At 43.5% G+C, this 17,947-nt stretch overlaps 1 protein-coding gene across 2 annotated transcripts; it reads left to right on the top strand.

Annotated features, from left to right (window-relative positions):
- The first annotated feature begins 673 nt into the window (after window positions 1-673).
- On the top strand, window positions 674-15,609 carry HAO2 (hydroxyacid oxidase 2). Of its 2 annotated transcripts, XM_005895278.2 has the most exons (7): window positions 674-804; window positions 2,764-2,915; window positions 4,777-5,060; window positions 6,487-6,696; window positions 11,000-11,158; window positions 11,727-11,796; window positions 15,554-15,609. In XM_005895278.2, exons 1-7 carry the CDS (start codon window positions 674-676, stop codon window positions 15,607-15,609), a joined length of 1,062 nt encoding a protein of 353 aa, XP_005895340.1. The 2 variants fall into 2 exon arrangements, with proteins under 2 accessions (XP_005895340.1, XP_070219904.1); XM_070363803.1 differs by lacking the exon at window positions 6,487-6,696.
- The last annotated feature ends 2,338 nt before the right edge of the window (window positions 15,610-17,947 follow it).

Here is a 17,947-nt window from a genome sequence, read left to right as displayed (position 1 = left end):
AACTAACTGCCTCATGTATTCATATACCCAGAGGTTCCTAGGAACTCCCAGATATTGATTTCTGTTCAGACCCAGTTTTCTTGGCCTGATGGATCTCCTTCCCAAAAGGCAGAGATATGAAATAGCCTTCCAGAATGTTCAGAAATTGTTTATAGTGACTCAGCTGATGAGAAAAAGCCACCAAGAAATTAAGCTGGTGTCAGGAGCCAGGTCCTAGAAAGGTGCAAATGCCACGCTATGGGCACTCGAAAGCCAACAGCCATGGCCAGACTTGCATTTTAGAAAGGTCCCCGGCAGCTGGAGGGAGACAAGATGGAAACTAAGAAATTTTCATAATATTCTTATAAGAGGTGGTGGGGCCTCAATAAGATCTGAGGCAGCAGGCCTAGAAACAAGGAGACAGACCTGAGGGACAGTGAGGAGACCCAACAACCAGGAGTGGGAGCCGGGGCTGGGAAAGCAGAGGAGGGCAGCACGACTCCCTGCTCTCAGTCTGGGAATCAGCCTGTCTGGCAGCCCCTCCTTGTGGATGAAGATTACACGGGGGTTCACGTTGAATCCAAACAGCTCTGTGCTATAGTCCACACCTACCCCTTCACCCGCCTCAACTATCTGAAGAATTCGCATTGAGTTTTGTTTGGTTGGTTTTGGTTTTTCCTTTAAAGGTCCAGAAATGCCCTTGGTGTGTTTGACAGACTTTCGGGAGCATGCTCGGGAGCACCTATCTAAGTCCACCTGGGATTTTATCGAAGGAGGAGCTGATGACTGCTGCACGCGGGATGAAAACATGGCAGCATTTAAAAAGTCTGGTCTTCTGTATCCTTTCTATTGCTAAGCTAAGGTGCCCAGGTTGAAAGCTCCTTGGAAGGTAGCAGTCCTGGTTTCTGCCTCCAAAGAACAGAGTATTCAAAATATCGTAATGGGCTTTTGTTGGTGGTGGGGATTTGGGGGGTTTTCTCCACAGGTGAGTGGGTAACTGGGGATAGGATGGGTGGAGAGACCTTTAATCTCTGCACAACTAGCACAAGTGAGCCACCCTCTGCCGATCCTGCTGACTCTGCCACTTGAAAAGATAGCACAACAGTCTCCGGGTCTCCAGCCCCCAGGGCAGGGAGGAGAAGCCAGCTGGGTAAGCCTAAATCTCCTGAATGCCTGAACTTCCAGCTTGGAGGTATAACAGGAGAGAGGGCTCAATGCTGGAGGAAATATGGAGACCCAAGGAGTCTTGGGAAGAGCAGGAGATTGATTCAAGAGAGAAGAGCTGGGCTGCCACAACAGTGGTAAAGTAGGGGTCAGTAAACAGGTCAGGTCAGGCCCACTGCCTATTTCTGGATGGTCAGGTCGGGCCCACTGTTTCTGGATGGTCCACAAGCTAAGGCTGGGCTTTTTTTCATTTTTAAATCATTGACAAAAACTAAAAGAGGAATTACAAAATGTCAAAATTATAAGAAATTTCCATTTCAATGTCCATAAATAAAATTTTATTAGAACACAGCCATGCTCAGTCATCTACATCTTATCAGTGGTTGCTGTGATGTTACAACAGCAGAGCCAAGTAATTGTGACAAAGACCTCATGGCACTAAGCCTAAAATATATACCATCTAACCCTTTACAGAAAATGTTTGCTGACCTCTGTGATACTGAGGCCAGAAAAAAACTGGAAAATGGGACACAAGGTGAACCCTATCTTCTGTGTTTTCATATTTATTGAGCACTATATTAAGCACTTTAATTGCTTCCTCTCATGTGTCTTCACAAGACTATTAGGAAAGTCGAATTATTACTCCTATTTCACAGATAAAGTAACTGAGGCTCTCTGACTGAAGTTCGCACAATCAGCATTTCCAGAAAAATTTTTCTCAGTTTATGTACAGGAATAATAGTATTTTGTGGAAAACAAGGACTTTTGGACCCCGAAGTTAACTAAGTCTCTGTTGGGACTTACAAATGTGTTTCATATAATTAACACTTGTTAATTTCCCTACCTTCTTCTAAAGTAGTGTTTAAGTCAGATCTTCAATGAATTAGCCTCTAACCAAAAAAAAAAAAAAAAAAAAGTGATAATTCTCTGGGATTTGTCCTCTTGCAATGACCTTTACTTGCCTTAAAGAGACTTGTGTCTGGGCTTCCCTAGTGGCTCAGATAGTAAAGAATCTGCCTATAATGCAGGAGACCTGGGTTTGTTTCCTGGGTCATGATGATCCCTGGAGGAGGAAATGGCAACCCCCCCACCCCAGAGTATTCCTGCCTGGGAAATCTTGGCAAGATTTCCAGAGGAGCTTGGCATGCTATATCCATGGGGTCACACAGAGTTGGACATTACTGAGCAACACACACACACACAGAGATTTGTGTTTAACCTAAGAGAGAAGAGCCTAGAACTATGCCCTGCTCATTTATATCCATTCTAGTTCTTGTTATGATGCATCAATCAAAGCCTCCACATGCTGAGAGTCTGGTCATGGAGGCATGGCTCCAAGACACAGACTCTGATTGAGCAGGCAGAGAACAGAAAGACTATATGTGCAGTGGGAGTTCAGGGAAGGCCAGGTCAATGTGGAATAGGGGGTTGGGAGAGGCTTTCCAGAAGAAAGGCGCCTCCTGCTTGTCTATACTGCCTCACCAGCCAACTGACCCCACAAGTGATTTCTTGGGACCCAATGAGGTCCTAGACCTGTGCCAGGAATCTAGAGGTCCCAGCAGCACCTTCATGCTGGAGAATGATCCCACCAACAGAACATCTCTTTGTTGTCCAGCACAGAATCCGCCTCCGTCCCCGGTACCTGAAAGATGTGTCTAAGGTGGACATGCGGACCACCATCCAAGGAGCAGAGATCAGTGCTCCCATTTGTATTGCACCCACAGGTTTCCACCGCCTCGCCTGGCCTGATGGAGAAATGAGCACAGCCAGAGGTATGAGCTGCCCCCACCTTGAGGCTCCCCTCCCAAGGCCCTTTAGGTGTGCAGACATGTCCTTCAGGGCAGGGGCAACCAGCTTCTCTATGGAAGACGCTTACGGACATGAACCTGGTTGGAATCAAGGATAGGAAAAGGAACAGTTAAAGCTACATTTGCCTATCATTTCACCTAAGATTGAGGAAATACCAGTTTTCCATTATAAAGAATGGTTAGAGTGGGAGGGAGCTACAGATGAATAGGGGAGTATGAAAACCCCACCAAGCCATGCCAAGAAAGGGGCACTGGCCCTGTGGGGTAAGGGCTGCTTAGTGTGGCCAGCAGGGGGAGGCCTTTCTTTGAGCCCTCGTGGGCCAGGGCTGGGGCTAAATGCCGAGTCTCTTAATTCAGGACGAGGAGAAAGTCATGACCTTGCTCCTAACATGAGGTCCTAGCAGGTGGTCTCGTCCAAATGTTCCATTTCTCTTATCCTCTGGGAAAGGTTGAAGGCAGGAGGAGAAGGGAATGACAGAGGATGAGATGGTTGGATGGTATCACTGACTCAGTGGACATGAGTTTGAGCAAACTCAGGATGATAGTGAAGAACAGGGAAACCTGGTGTGCTGCAGTCCATGGGTTGCAAAGAACTGGACACAACTTAATGACCGAAAAACCACAGTTGATTTGATCATCTTATTTGAGAAAAAGTTTTCCATTGGCTTTTGTCTTCTTCCTAGTCCCATCTCAGTCTCTTCCCTCATTTGCCACCACCAAAAAACAAGAAGGGAGGAGAAGGGAAGAGCAGGGGGCAAAAATATTCCTGGGATTCATTTGTCATCTTCAACTGAAACCAAATCTTTTTTTCTCAAGTTGCCCAAGGGTTCCCTGGGGTCTTTTCCTTTGACTCTGTGATATAGGAAGTGATGAATCCAAGGATACTAGAGCTAAAGTGACATCCATCTGGTTAGGAACAAATTTGGCTGAGTTAAAATATGAATACCCTGTATGAATATGACTGCTCTACTAAATCTTCATGGTTGAGGGTGTTGGGTTGTTTTAGGCAGGAGAAAGCATTATCTCCTGTTGATGTTAGGAAATGAAAATATTAATTGTGATTAGGTCAAAGTCTCTACCTGTGAGTTGTAGAATGGTAGTGACATTAACCTCTTGGGGAATCCCCTCCCTGAAAATGATTAAAATGAGAAATGAGAAAGGTGCAATTGGCACATCATTGTCACCATCGTCAGCATCGTCACCATCATCAACAACATTATTACTAGCATTTGTACAGTACCTCACTTCATAGCTTTAAAAAAAAAAAAGGATACCATAGCTGGTATCCTATTTAATCTTGCAACAACCCTATAAGAGTGATATTATCATTTTCCCCCTTTACAGATAAAGAAAAAGAGACTCAAGGCCACACAGCTAAGAAGTTGTAGAACTAGTTTTCTTCTACCTCCAGATAGCATGCTTTTTCTACTGCAAAGCTCAGTCTTCTCCTTGGAATTATGTTCTCAACCTTCACCTTCTTTAGTTTCTTTCTGCTTCATTAATGGATTCATAAGATGTCCATTTCCTATCTGAAAGCTGCAACATGTTCAAATGGTTTGGGGAAATGGTTTTGGGGACTCAATGTCATTTCTAGCCTGAAATATTTTAATGGAATACAGAGTTTATAAGACCAGTTATACAGTGGAGGACCCAGGCAGTCTGATCAAACACCTCTGATGCCTGCCCGATAGGGAAGAAGAATGAGGTCAAGCTTTATCTTCACTCACAGGCAAGCTGGCCAGAGGGAACACAGACCTATAGGGCATTTCACCCCAGTTCAGAATGTCACTGCCCTCCAACCTGAGCTGTATCATTTGCTTTACAGCTGCACAGGCAGCCAGTATCTGCTACATCACCAGCACATATGCCAGCTGTAGCCTTGAAGATATCGTTGCTGCTGCCCCCAGGGGCCTGAGGTGGTTCCAACTGTATGTGCACCCGAACCGGCAGATAAACAAACAGATGATCCAAAAGGTGGAATCCCTGGGTTTCAAAGCTCTGGTCATCACTGTGGATGTACCCAAAGTTGGCAACAGACGAAATGACATTACGAACCAAGTGGACTTGATGAAGAAGTTATTGTTGAAAGATCTCGGATCACCTGAGATGGTAGGAAAGATACCAGAGCCGGGAGGGCAGGTGTAACGAGGCAGATTTCCATCCCTCTTTCCTCTCTTCTTTCTTTCCTCAAGAAGTCATTGTTCTGTACCTGTTCTGTGCCAGGCACTAAGGATGCAGCAGTTCAAAAAGCAGATGGAGTTCCTGCTGCTCAGAACTTCCAGATAAGCAGAATATAAGACAAATTGTTCTCACCTCTGGAGCTGGCCAGCCTGTCCCCAGAAGTGTTCTGGGCAGGTCTGGATGTTAGGAAATAAGAAAGCTAGGGAAAGAAGTTTTTGGGTTTTTTTTTTCATGAGACAGAAGAGTAAAAGTTTCTTCCAACATTTTCTACTTTATGGCACACTTAGAAAACGATCATACATAGATAAATGGACCATGTGAAAAAGATGCTCCTATTCAAGGTGAATGCCTATGGAGCAGGACTGCCTTGAAAACTGGGCAGCAATATCTCTGCACACCTGGAACTCATCCATGGGGCACCAGAGAGCTACAGTGTAGTTTTTTGAACAAGGTGACTACAAAGGCACTTCCTCCATTAAAATCCTTTAGTCCAATGGGATGAAGTGTCCCAGAGAGAGAAAGCTGTGGTAAAGTTGGAATCCCTTGACTGCATTAGAAATAATGATACCAGCCTTTTCAGCCAATGAGCAGCTGCGATATCCAGCCAAGTGACTCAATAGTTCTACCCTTTAGCCACAAATTGGCCTTGAGGGTTTCTGGTATCTTAGCTCAGATTCCAGGGATACCTTGGGGCCTATAGATATTTGATTCACATGGTGAGCAAAGATAAATATGGGCTTCCCAAATGACTCAGTGGTAAAGAATCTGCCTGCCAATGCAGGAGACACAGGAGATATGAGTTTGATACTTGGATGGGGAAGAGCCACTGGAAAAGGGAATGACAACCCACTCCAGTATTCTTGCCTGGGAAATTCCATGGAGAGAGGAGCCTGGCAGGCTACAGTTCAGAGGGTCACAAAGAATTGACATGACTGAGCAGGCACGCAATACTGACTTAAGATTATTGAAGTCTTGCTTAGTTATTGTTACCTTGTACATATCTCAGTCACAACAATCACATTGGCCTATAAATGTTTTTGCTTATCTATCTCACTTAATAAACTCTGAGATTTGGGGGGGGGGGCGGTTTGAAAGTAAGGACTGTGTCTCATTTGTTTTTGTGTTCCCAGGTCTTAGAAAAATTTTTGAGCAGGGACACAAGTAATGGTTAACAAATAAGCAATGGGAGTAGAAATTCTTTAACAAAAGTTTTGTTTGGAAAGGAGCTAGACGTAGTGTTGGGTTTTACGGTTCCTCTTTTCAAGCTTACAAATGGCGGCTTTTCAAATGTGCCTCGTCTTTGGAATGAGAGTCTCAAAGGAATTCAAGGCTAAGGTTCTCTTATTCCCCACAGGGAAATGTAATGCCTTATTTCCAAATGTCCCCAATTGACCCATCCATCTGCTGGGAAGATCTCTCCTGGTTTCAAAGCATGACTCGATTGCCCATCATCCTTAAGGGGATCTTGACAAAAGAGGACGCAGAGTTAGCTGTGAAGCACAATGTCCATGGCATCATTGTTTCCAACCATGGTGGGAGGCAGCTTGATGAGGTTCCTGCTTCAGTAAGTAGAATGACTTCAGAGTGGGTGTGTCTGTAACTGCTGTGTGTGTGCACATGCGTTTGTATGTGTGTCCACAGCAAGGCACTCTGTGATATTTGGTGCTCGTTCCCCTCTCCCTAACCGACTATGTTGGTTATATGTGTGTATATATATATGAAGGTTATATGCGTGTATATATATATATGAAGGAATTTTAATCATTAATAATAGTCTAGTGTGTACCAGGCTATTTTTACAAACTCAACATATGTCATCTCTAAAGCGCACAACAGTCCTGCATTATTATCCCTACTTAACAGATGAGGATACTGTAAGATGTAGAGATGTTAAGTAACTTGTGAGTTCACACAGTTAATAAGTGGTTAAGGTGAAATTTGATAGAAGAGTTGTTCCCAAGGCATAGTGGTCACCTGCCTTCTGGAAGAAGCATTCAGCTGGAAGCTTGCCTGTCTGCATGGATTGGAACCTCATATTTTCTCATATGACACATCCCAGGAAGAAATGGTGCCTCACTTAAGCTAATAAATAACTTTCACAGTAAAACTTAAGATGCTCTATGAATCTTTTGCTAAAAATCCAAGACAGTCTAAATTTTCCCGTAGCTTATGAATTTGTCCATTAGAGATGGAGTCTGGGGAAAGAAAATGAAAAGGAGGGAGGCAGGGAAAGAATTTTTAAAGGAAGTTCATTGATTTCATGGAGACTGATAGCTTGTATTTTTCAAGGGATTCTTCTATGCTGCTTGACTCATTCTGAGAAATGGAAGTGAGTTTTTTTCCTCTTAAGGGTTTTTTTTTTTTTTTTTTTTGGTCTTTTAAGTAGGACATATTCACTGCAAGTAAATTGTAAAATATATCTAAACAAAAAGAATTAAGATAAAAATCATTATTATTAATGACAATAGTTTGGTAATCAACTTAATGTAAATGTAACATTTTAGGTTTGAAAACTATATATGATATTGTGCAATTTTCTTCTCTTCATTTATCAATATATCAAGAGCATCATTTTACTTCAATAAATTCGCTTTTGTTTTTAATGGTGTATAGTATGAATGGACAATTTATATGACCACCTTCCTATTGTTTAACATCTGGATTGCTTCCAAGGGTTCACTCTTTTAAACAATACATCAGTGACCATCCTGAAATCTTTAGCACATTCTCAATTTCTCCTTTAAAAAGAATTACAGGAAATAGAAAAAGCTAACCAGCCAGTTTATACATTTCAAGGCTTATGAAATTTGGAGGTTTCAAATGCCAATCACTGGCCTCCTCCTCTCTACCAGGTTCTACCTCATAGCAAACAAGCATGGATTGAACTACAGGGAATGGTCAAGCCTTCTACTTCCCATCCCAACTCTTGACCTAAGACTTTAGGAGAATGTAGGTCTTCAGAACATGCGCTGAGCTCTCTCACCCAACTCCATCAAGGATACCCATAAAGCCATCTCTCACGTATCCAGTAATTGACAAAATAGAGTGTGCAGAGCATAGCAGGTTCTGAGCTGACCCAACTGTGCTGACAATAAGAACAGAAAGCAAAGAGCCCCTCACCAACCAGCAGCAAACAGGGTAGAATACTGACTTTTGAAATAACTCTAATAAAACATTACATAATTGGCTGTCTCTCATTAATCAGTTTAGCTAGTCTTGCTCCCTCAGGGAGTTCTGAGAGAGGAGTGGGGATAAACGGCCCACTAATTTTCGCACTGCACTTCCTCAAAAAAGAATGAGCAGTGAGGAAGGAAGGTGCCAGAACAAAAAGAGTTTCTTCTGCCCCATCACACTGATCAACATGCTGTTCTCCCAGGCCATCTGACCTAACAGCCAAACCCAAGATCATCCAGGGACAGTACCAAGATTAGTGGGAGGCTAGTGAGAGACCCACCCTTGGCTCAAAATTCAAGAAGATGCCAAAAAAAACTGAATTAGGAATAATAGTTTCATGCACCATTTGAAAGATGAAAATTAATGCAGAAAAATCCACAGTGAATAGCAACAGTTTTAACAGAGATAGGATCTGATCCTGCACTTGCATAATGTTGCCTCACTCATTTCACTGTAACCTGGCCCTGGTTCCAATAAAGTTTTATTTATAAAAACAAGCCCCCAGCTTGCAGGTCAAAGTTTGCCATTTGATTTTTATAAACATTGTATTCAAATATTATTTATATTTTTGACACCCTTTAAATTTTGTGCCTGGGGTAAGTTGCTCACTCTTCTCAACCCAGTCCCTCCTTGTGAGGGGTGTGACTGTCTCAGTGATAGTCCATCTCTGTAATGTTTCATATCTAACACTCCTGTGCTTCCTTCCAGAGCCAGAGGAGGCTAGCTTTGGCCCCAGAAGACTCTAATGAATGCCCTATTGTGGCTTATCAAAAGTTAACTCTCAAGCCATACTGAGTGAACCGCAGGCTGAAATTCACCCCCTACTGTGCTTCTTAAACTACTCTCAGTTCCATTGTCCAATGTGGCTCACTAGAAGGGCTTTCCTGGTAGCCCAGACAGTAAAGAATCCCCCTGCAATGCGGGGGACCTGGGTTGAATCCCTGGGTTGGGAAAATCCCCTGGAGAAGGGCATGGCTACCCATTCCAGTATACTTGCTTGGAGAATCCCCATGGACAGAGGAGGCTGGCAGGGTGCGATTTATGGGGTTGCAAAGAGCTGGACACAACTGAGCAACTGAGTGCACAGGGCAGAAGAGTTTGCATGAGTACATTTCTTTCTTTCTCACAGCATGCCCATTCAGGAGACGTGGGTTTGATCCCTGGATCAGGAAGATCCCACAGGCCACAAAGCAACTAAGCCCGAGTGCCACAGCTATTGAGCCTTCTGTAGAAATGTTTCACATAGTACCATGGTGGGACTGTAAAAATACCCTGATTTTGATGCACATTCTCTCCAGTCTTTACATGTAGGTTAACAAAATGTTCAATTCTCCCCCACCCACTTGGAAAGTACAAAGCTCTTTCCTCCCTGATTTCATACTCTGCTTGGTCTCACCAAAGGATCTCATTCAGGCAGAATTCAATCGACTCCTTCCGCTGCAGATTCTACTCCTCCTCTTCAGTTATTCCTCAAAGAGACAGAACAGGAGCCCTGAGGCAGTTCCAGAAACTTTTCCTTCAGGACCCTCCCCCCAGACTCTGCCATCACCCCTCCTTACAGACTTGGAGGTGCCCAGGAACATAGCTCAGTCTGGGGCACCTTATTTCTACAGGGCTGTTGACCACACAGCTGGGAATGAAAGAGAAAAAAAGGTGGGAGAAAAGATCCAGTTGAGAGAGGCAGCCAGAGTGATCAGGTGTTTTTGTTTTGTCTTTCTAAGGCTTCAACCAAGCTCTTACAATGTTACCACTGCCTTTCTCTCCCGTGTCTCAGATACCCCGTAAGGGAGTCAGAAACAAGTTGCTCAGATGTGTTGTGTCAGGAATAAGTTACAGCCCAGTTACATGGAACAGGCTGTGGTTCAGACACTAGGGTCACGGTTAATCGCATTTTGCCAAAAAGACTTAGGGCCTTAGCAATGGAGAACATTTCTAATTGTGCCACCTTAGAAGCAGAGAAAGTGGAAGAGAATCAAAAGTCAAAATGTCCTTTAAAAAGAAGAAGATTAAAACGTTGTGTGCAGCCTGGATGGGAGGGGAGTTTGGGGGTGAGTGGATACATGTATATGTATGCCTGAATCCTTCTGCTGTCTACTTGAAACTACCACATTGCTACCTGGCTATACCCCAATATAAATGTTTGTAAAAAATAAAATGAAATAAAAAGAACAGGTGGCACTACTGCTAAAGAATCTCCCTGCCAATGCAGGAAAAACAAGGAACCTGGGTTCAGTCCCTGGGTTGGGAACATCCCCTGGAGGAGGGCATGGCAACCTGCTCCAGTATTCTTGCCTGGAAAATCCCATGGACAGAGGAGCCTGGAGGGCTACAGTCACGGGGCAGTAAAGAGTCAGACACGATTGAGTGACTCAGCACACAAAAGCGAACACTACAAATGGAAAAATGCCCCCTTGGGGATGTTAAGAAATACCAAGAATTTCTTCCAAGCTGTAAACACCTGAACTCTGTTGGAGCAGGAAAGGGCAGGAGTGGGTAGCCTAGAAAGAGTCCCTGGGCCTTGGGAATGTAGCTACCCTGCTTTGACAGCATCTGCAGCCTCAAGCATAGAAGCCTGAGGCATTGCCCCAGCTTAGACCCCCTGGAGCCAGCCAAACCCAGGGGGCAGTGCTGTCCCGTGACACCCTGAGAGTCCAAAAGGAAGTCTCTGAGCCACACTTGTCTCTTGTTTTCAGATCGATGCCCTGACAGAAGTGGTGGCCGCTGTGAAAGGGAAGGTTGAAGTGTACCTGGATGGTGGGATCCGGACTGGCAACGATGTGCTGAAGGCTCTAGCCCTCGGGGCTAAGTGCGTTTTTGTGGGGAGACCCATTCTGTGGGGTCTTGCCTACAAGGTGAGAGTGGTAAAATGAAAACCAACCGGAAGGCACCCCACTTCTCATTTGTTTCCACGTGCTTCTGTGGTTTAACCCCCAAGTTTAACCAGCTTTTGGAGGTGCCACAGATCCTGAAGGACAGTGACACCTCACCTGCCCCTCCACACTTCTTCCACAGCATGCTGTAAATTTTCAAGAGCTCTCAGCCCCACCTTTTTACTCTTTGCTTTCCTTTATTCCCAACATAGTTCAAATTTCACAGATAGCCCCCATCCGCCCCACCACAGCTCTGAGCTCACTTAGAAGTATTTTTTAATGTTTATTTACTTTGCTGCACCAGGCCTTAGTTGCATCACGCAGGATCCTCAGTTTTGTTGCGACATATGGGTTCTTTAGAGGAGGCACACGAACTCTTAGTCAAGGTGTATGGGATCGAGTTTCCTGACCAAGGATGAAACCCAGGCCCCCTGCATTGACAGCATGGACCGCCAGGGAAGTCCCCTCACTTAGTATTGAAACTCAGCCTGTGGTCAGGATGTTCCTTCATGCCACTTTGAGTCTCCTCTTTTCTCTGTCTTGTGAGCAGGGTGAACATGGTGTTAAGGAAGTTTTGGACATTTTAAAAAATGAATTCCACACTTCCATGACCCTGACAGGTAAGTTTTTACCATGCTTTTCCTAACTCAGAGCTAAAAGCAGGCTGTCTAAAGAACAGAAGCTCGGGCCCTTCCTTCTCATTTGCCTCTCCCAAACCCAGAGAGAGCACAGAGGAAATCCCCGAGACAAAGTGAAATGAAAGTGTTAGTCTCTCAGTCGTGTCTGACTCTTTGTGACCCTGGGGACTGTAAACCTGCCAGGTTCCTCTGTCCGTGGGATTTCCCAGGCAAGAACATTGGAGTGGGCAGCTATTTCCTTCTCCAGGGGATCTTCCCGACCCAGGGATTGAACCTGGGTCTCCTGCATTACAGGCGGACTCTCTACCATCTGAGCCAGTTAAGCACAAACTCAGAATGTGATACCTCTGCCACAAAAGCAAGTGCAATTTCAGATTGTGGTAAAGAGGGTCCCATCTCACTTTGGCCTGCTCAGATCCCATCAAACTTGTCAGATGTAGTTCTGGGGGTGATCTTTAAGTAAGATTCATGGATTGTTAAGAGTAGGGAAATTAAGTCACAGGGAAAGCATGGAGGAACTGTAAAGGTGGAAGCAAGCAGGATGACAGAACAGAGAGAAGGAAAAACATCATCCTGAGTAACCACAGGCAGCAAGACAAACTTGAACGTCTCGGAGTTACACACAGGCAGGTATCAGGCATAAACGAGGTAACTATAAAGCAATGTTCATAAAAACTTACATGTGTTCAGCAAATCCATGTGATCACTGGAATCCAGTGATCCTGTGAAATAGTGGTTCTCAGATAATGATGTTAACTTCCTTCTTCAGAATCATTTGGTTTGGGGGTGGGGGGTGGCTTATCCTTTTTTCTCATTGGCACAATGATGCAGGGTTGGTGTTGGAGGTGTTCAGTACTCAGGGATCAAGGATGCTAAATGTTCTAAAATGCTTGGAGCTGTCTCATAGAAAATTAGCCTGCCCAAATGCCAGTCATCGGTAGCTCTGTCTCTGACTGTCTTTGTCTGCTGTAGATGGTAATAGATTGTAATGTGAGAGGCAGACAAGATAAACCCAAATAAGACCTCCATTCATGCCTCAATTCTAAAATTTGGTGATAATAGGAACTTCCTCCAGAAGTAACAAAATAATGAATCCAGAGATCTGAAGTGGAGTCGTTTTTGTGCCATTGACTTATTTCCACAGATGATGCTACCAAGTGTCTGCCATCTGCCAGGCACAAGGCAAGGTGTCCAGGTCTTTTCTAGTCTGGTTTTCATCAGCTATCTAGACAAGTATCTTGTACTTAGCATCCAAGCTACATAGTGTTCACTGGGGCTGTGAACTCAGCCTTTTGGGCTTAAGTAGTTTAAGCTAGAAAACTTAGACCAGCATTAATGCCAGTCCCTTTCAACTGAGTAGATTAATAGGAAAAAAAACTGGGGGAGTGGATTAAGGCATCATGGACCAGGACTGTCCATCTGGGGCCAAAGCCTATGAAGATAAGTCAATAAATAACCCAAGGTTACCAAGTCTCTCCCATGAGGGCGAGGAGGGCACAAGTGTGAACAGATATCATGTTGATGTCTTTTGCCCTTGGGAGGGAGAGAGAGATGGAAAGATCTATGAGTTTCTGCAGGTTCCGAGAGATTGAGGTGACTTCTGTTGCTCCCCCAAATATTTTCTCCTGTCTTTGTGACATTATGTCTGACCTTTTAAAACAGAAGCCTGGAGGGGAATTCACAATAACAAAGCTTTTTTATTCCACCAAAAGTTTATACTTAACAACCAGTGGGATGGAAATAGAGACTGGAAAATCTTTTTCTGAAATAAAGGGTAGAGAGCCCTCTTCTTAAATGGGGTCAGGAAAAAAAAGAAAGAGAAAACAGGATGATGAATACTTTTATGCCTAACTTTTTATATTTCTTTCCTTCTAACTGTTCTCCAATGAGAATGTATTGTTTAAATGCAGAGAAAAATGACTAATCAACAACTAAATGTGGGATAGGTAGGAGGGTTTGGGGAAGAAGGGAAAGAAGAGAAAATCTAGGCTGAAGGGCATCCCTCAGCATTCTCTGTGGGTATCGGTCCCGCAGGAAAGACTCCCCAAGCTGATCCCTGGGGAGAAGGGGGTCTCAGGTGAGGAGGGCTGTGTTTTCAGTGGAACTCACTCAAATAGAAAATCATAATGTGAAACTCCATAGAGTTTCACATTCAGTTCAGTTCAGTCGCTCAGTCGCATCCGACTCTTTGCGACCCCATGAACCACAGCATGCCAGGCCTCCCTGTCCATCACCAACTCCCACAGTCCACCCAAACCCATGTCCATTGAGTCAGTGATACCATCCAACCATCTTATCCTCTGCCATCCCCTTCTCCTCCTGCCCTCAATCTTCCCCAGTATCAGGGTCTTTTCAAATGAGTCAGCTCTTCACATCAGGTGGCCAAAGTATTGGAGTTTCAGCTTCAACATCAGTCCTTCCAATGAACACCCAGGACTGATCTCCTTTAGGATGGACTGGTTGGATCTCCTTGCAGTCCAAGATCAGCCCTTCCCTGCACAATGCATGTAAGATGCTTGACACAAAACCAGCACCCAGGAGGTGATCAGTCAATATGACTTCTCTATCCTAAACCTCCTGGAGATGTGTGACATTTTTCCTCTGTAACCTTGTGACATCTCAGCCCTGAGAAGAGAACCCTATTTGCATGTGAAATCAAAATAAGCTTAGAAATCATCTTTTCCTAATTGTGAGACCATATGCCAAAACTGTACATATAGGAATGTTACAATCCCAATTTGTCTTGGAAAACAAAACTGTGCACATATAAATCATGTGTACACAGACCTCACTTAGGTCTCATCTCTTGTAAGGGACAGGGGCTGAAACAGAAGATTCAACAGGGGCTGAATCTTCTTGAGTTTTATTGCTCGAAACTACCTACTTTGTTTTAATTTAGCCAAAGTGTTTTAGTGTGAATATCCTCCTAATTTACAGTAATGAAAAAAACATGAGTACATTGTAATTATGAATTCATTGTTAAACCTTTAGTGAACCTCTACCAAGAACAAGGCAGTGTCCCTGGTACCATGTGGACCAAGACTCCATCTGATGAGCTCATGCTGATAAGTAGAACAAGTACACAAATAGCACCAGGGCTTACATGGGATGCTTCAAAGTGTCTCAAAATGGTATCACACACTTTGATGCAACGACTGAGACATTTTTGCATAGTTTAAATATTTATTTCTACTACAGTGTATCAGCAGTTTCTATTCTGGCATCTCTGCACTCCTTGAGGAAGTCTACCCTCTCCAAAGCTGCACAATTCTGTCTGCCCCGTGGAAACCCAGAGCTGTCAAAATCATTGTCACTTCTGATGAGAGCACCTCTGGCTCCAAATTCCTGCTTCTGCTGACTTAGTTCATTTTATGAGTTATTTACGCATCCCTCACCTGCCGTTCCTGTCACCTACCATCAACACCAGGGGCTTCCCTGGTGGTTCAGTAGTCAGGGGTATTCACTGCACACAAACTGACTTTTCAAAAGGCTGAAATACTGCTTTTATGTTTTTTACCATCCCATTTTGCCATGGCTGTTTTCAAAGAGGACACAAGCACAGGCTCACAAAACAATTCCCAATGTAATCAGAATTACGTGATATGTTCTGTATATATAACATTTTATCAGGGTGAGGGCAAGGGTCAAGGCTTGTTTCTATCCCCATGGTGGGGTGGTGACTGGGGTTTCAGAGAAATGAGCTTTTAAACTACATTTTGTTTTTTTTGTTTTTTTTTAGGTTGCCGATCGGTTGCTGAGATCAATCAGGACCTGATCCGGTTCTCCAGGTTGTAAAGAAAGACAGCCGATGGCCTGACTGCAGAGTTTGCCCATAGGAGGAAGACAAAATCATAGGGTGTGTGATGCCCTCTTGCCTCAATCCCATCCTGGCCAGCAGTTTATCCCTGCACCCTCAACCACTCCACCCCAAATCCCTCATCTTCCTCAAATATGCCAATGCCCTTCTTTGCCTCACTGCCTTGTATATGTTGCTCTCTTGCCTGAAATCCTCCTCTGAAAGCAGAGATCTTAAAAGAGCAGATCAGCAATAGCTGAAATAACTAGTGATTAAAACTATTTGAATATACTGTGTTTCTATGAAATAACTATGGAAATCTGTACCCAAGAACAGAAGAGCTATACCTATAAAATATTCCTCAACAAAAATCATACTCCTATCTGTAGACAACAGAGAAATAATATAGTTAAAAACATAAGCTTTGGAGTCATACAGACATAGGATTGCCAGGTCTGTTACTGACAAGCTGTGAGACTTGGGAATGTTTTTTGATCTCTGTTCTTCCATGTCTTTGTGTATAAAATGAGGTTTATAATACCTACCCTATTAGGTTGGGAGAAAGATTGAGGGAGATAACATACATAAAGTTCAGAGCACAATGCTTAGCCCCTAAGTTTAAGAAAGAGTGGTTTTTGGACTTCCATGGCGGTCCAGTGGTTAAGACTTCACCTTCTAATATAGGGGGTGTGGATTCAAGCTATGGTGGGGGAATTAAGTTCCCACATGCTGCAGGATGTGGCCAAAAATTAAAATACATAAATAAAACTTGAAAAAATCCCTCTTAAAAAATAAAGAGCTATTAGCTTTTATGATTATTATTTGGCAAATTCCTATTTATCTTTTAAGATCTTGCTCAAATATCACCTATTCTTACCTGGCTACTTGCTAAAGGTTTCCTATTGTGCTTTGCACATTATACTATTACAATCCTTATTATAATGTGTTATGTTTATTGGTCTCTCTCCATAAATAGACTTTACATGTCTCTGAGCAAGAAACTATATGCTTGGTACTGGGTTTGGCATATAGCAGCATCTCAATAAACATTTGTAGGATGGATAGATGAGTGGATGGACTGAAAAGGGTGAAAGGAGAGATGGGAAAATGAATAAATGCCCTATCAGAGTAAAAACTCCCCAGACCAGCAGTCAGCAAGAATAGACTTCTAGAGCAGGGGCGCTTGGCTAAATAAGATCTGACACTTGAAGACATTAAGGAAGTTAAGGATAAATTCCTGATATCCTAAATAAATATTGATAATTTCATAACTGGTGTTCATGTTCTATCTTGGTCCTTGTTATAGACTGTTTTCTATACAACAATCATTGACTTTTTTAAGTACAAGCAAATCCTGCTAGTTTAGTGCTTAATTCAGTCGCTCAGTCATGTCTTACTCTTTGCAACCCCATGGACTGCAGCATCGCAGCCTTCCTTGTCCATCACCAACTCCCAGAGCTTGCTCAAACTCCATTGAGTTGGAGTCCATTGAGTTGATGATGTCCATTAAGTTTGTGTCCATTGAGTTGGTGTCCATTAAGTTGGTGATGCCATCCAACCATCTCATTCTCTGTTGTCCCCTTCTCATGCCTTCAATCTTTCCCAGCATCGGGGTCTTTTCTAATGAATGGGCTCTTCGTATCAGGTGGCCAAAGTATTGGAGCTTCAGCCTCAGCATCAGTCCCTCTAATGATTATTCAGGACTGATTTCCTTTAGGAATGACTGGTTTGATTTCCTTGCAGTCCAAGGGACACTCAAGAGTTTTCTCCAACAACATAGTTTGAAAGCATCAGTTCTTTGGTGCTCAGGTTTCTTTATGGCCCAACTCTCATACCCATACGTGACTACTGGAAAAACCATAGCTTTGACTAGACAAAACTTTGTTGGCAAAGTAATGTCTCTGCTTTTTAATACACCGTCTAGGTTTGTCATAGCTTTTCTTTCAAGGAGCAAGTGTCTTTTAATTTCATGGCTGCAGTCACCATCTGCAGTGATTTTGGAGCCCAAGAAAATAAAGTGTGTCACTGTTTCCATTGTTTCCCTATCTATCTGTCATGAAATGATGGGACTGGATGCCATGATCTCTGATAGGCAAATGCTATACCTCACCTGCTTAAGGCTTTTCTATGGCTTCCTATTCCATTCAGTATCAGTTCTACACTGAGCATCAGCTCTCCAGGAGATTGCATGATCTGGTTCTTCCCTCAGCCTTCACTCTCCCTTCCCTCATCATGCCTTAGCCAAAATGCGTCCTTTCTATTCCTTTCTTTTTATTATTTCTAATTGGAGGATAATCACTTTACAATGGTTGGTTTCTGCTCTATGACAAAGTGAAT

This window comes from Bos mutus, chromosome 3 (genome assembly GCF_027580195.1).
Source record: "Bos mutus isolate GX-2022 chromosome 3, NWIPB_WYAK_1.1, whole genome shotgun sequence".
Taxonomy (NCBI): Eukaryota; Metazoa; Chordata; class Mammalia; order Artiodactyla; family Bovidae; genus Bos; species Bos mutus.
Note: the sequence above shows the minus strand (reverse complement) of the source record. Positions and strands in the feature narration are given on the sequence as shown.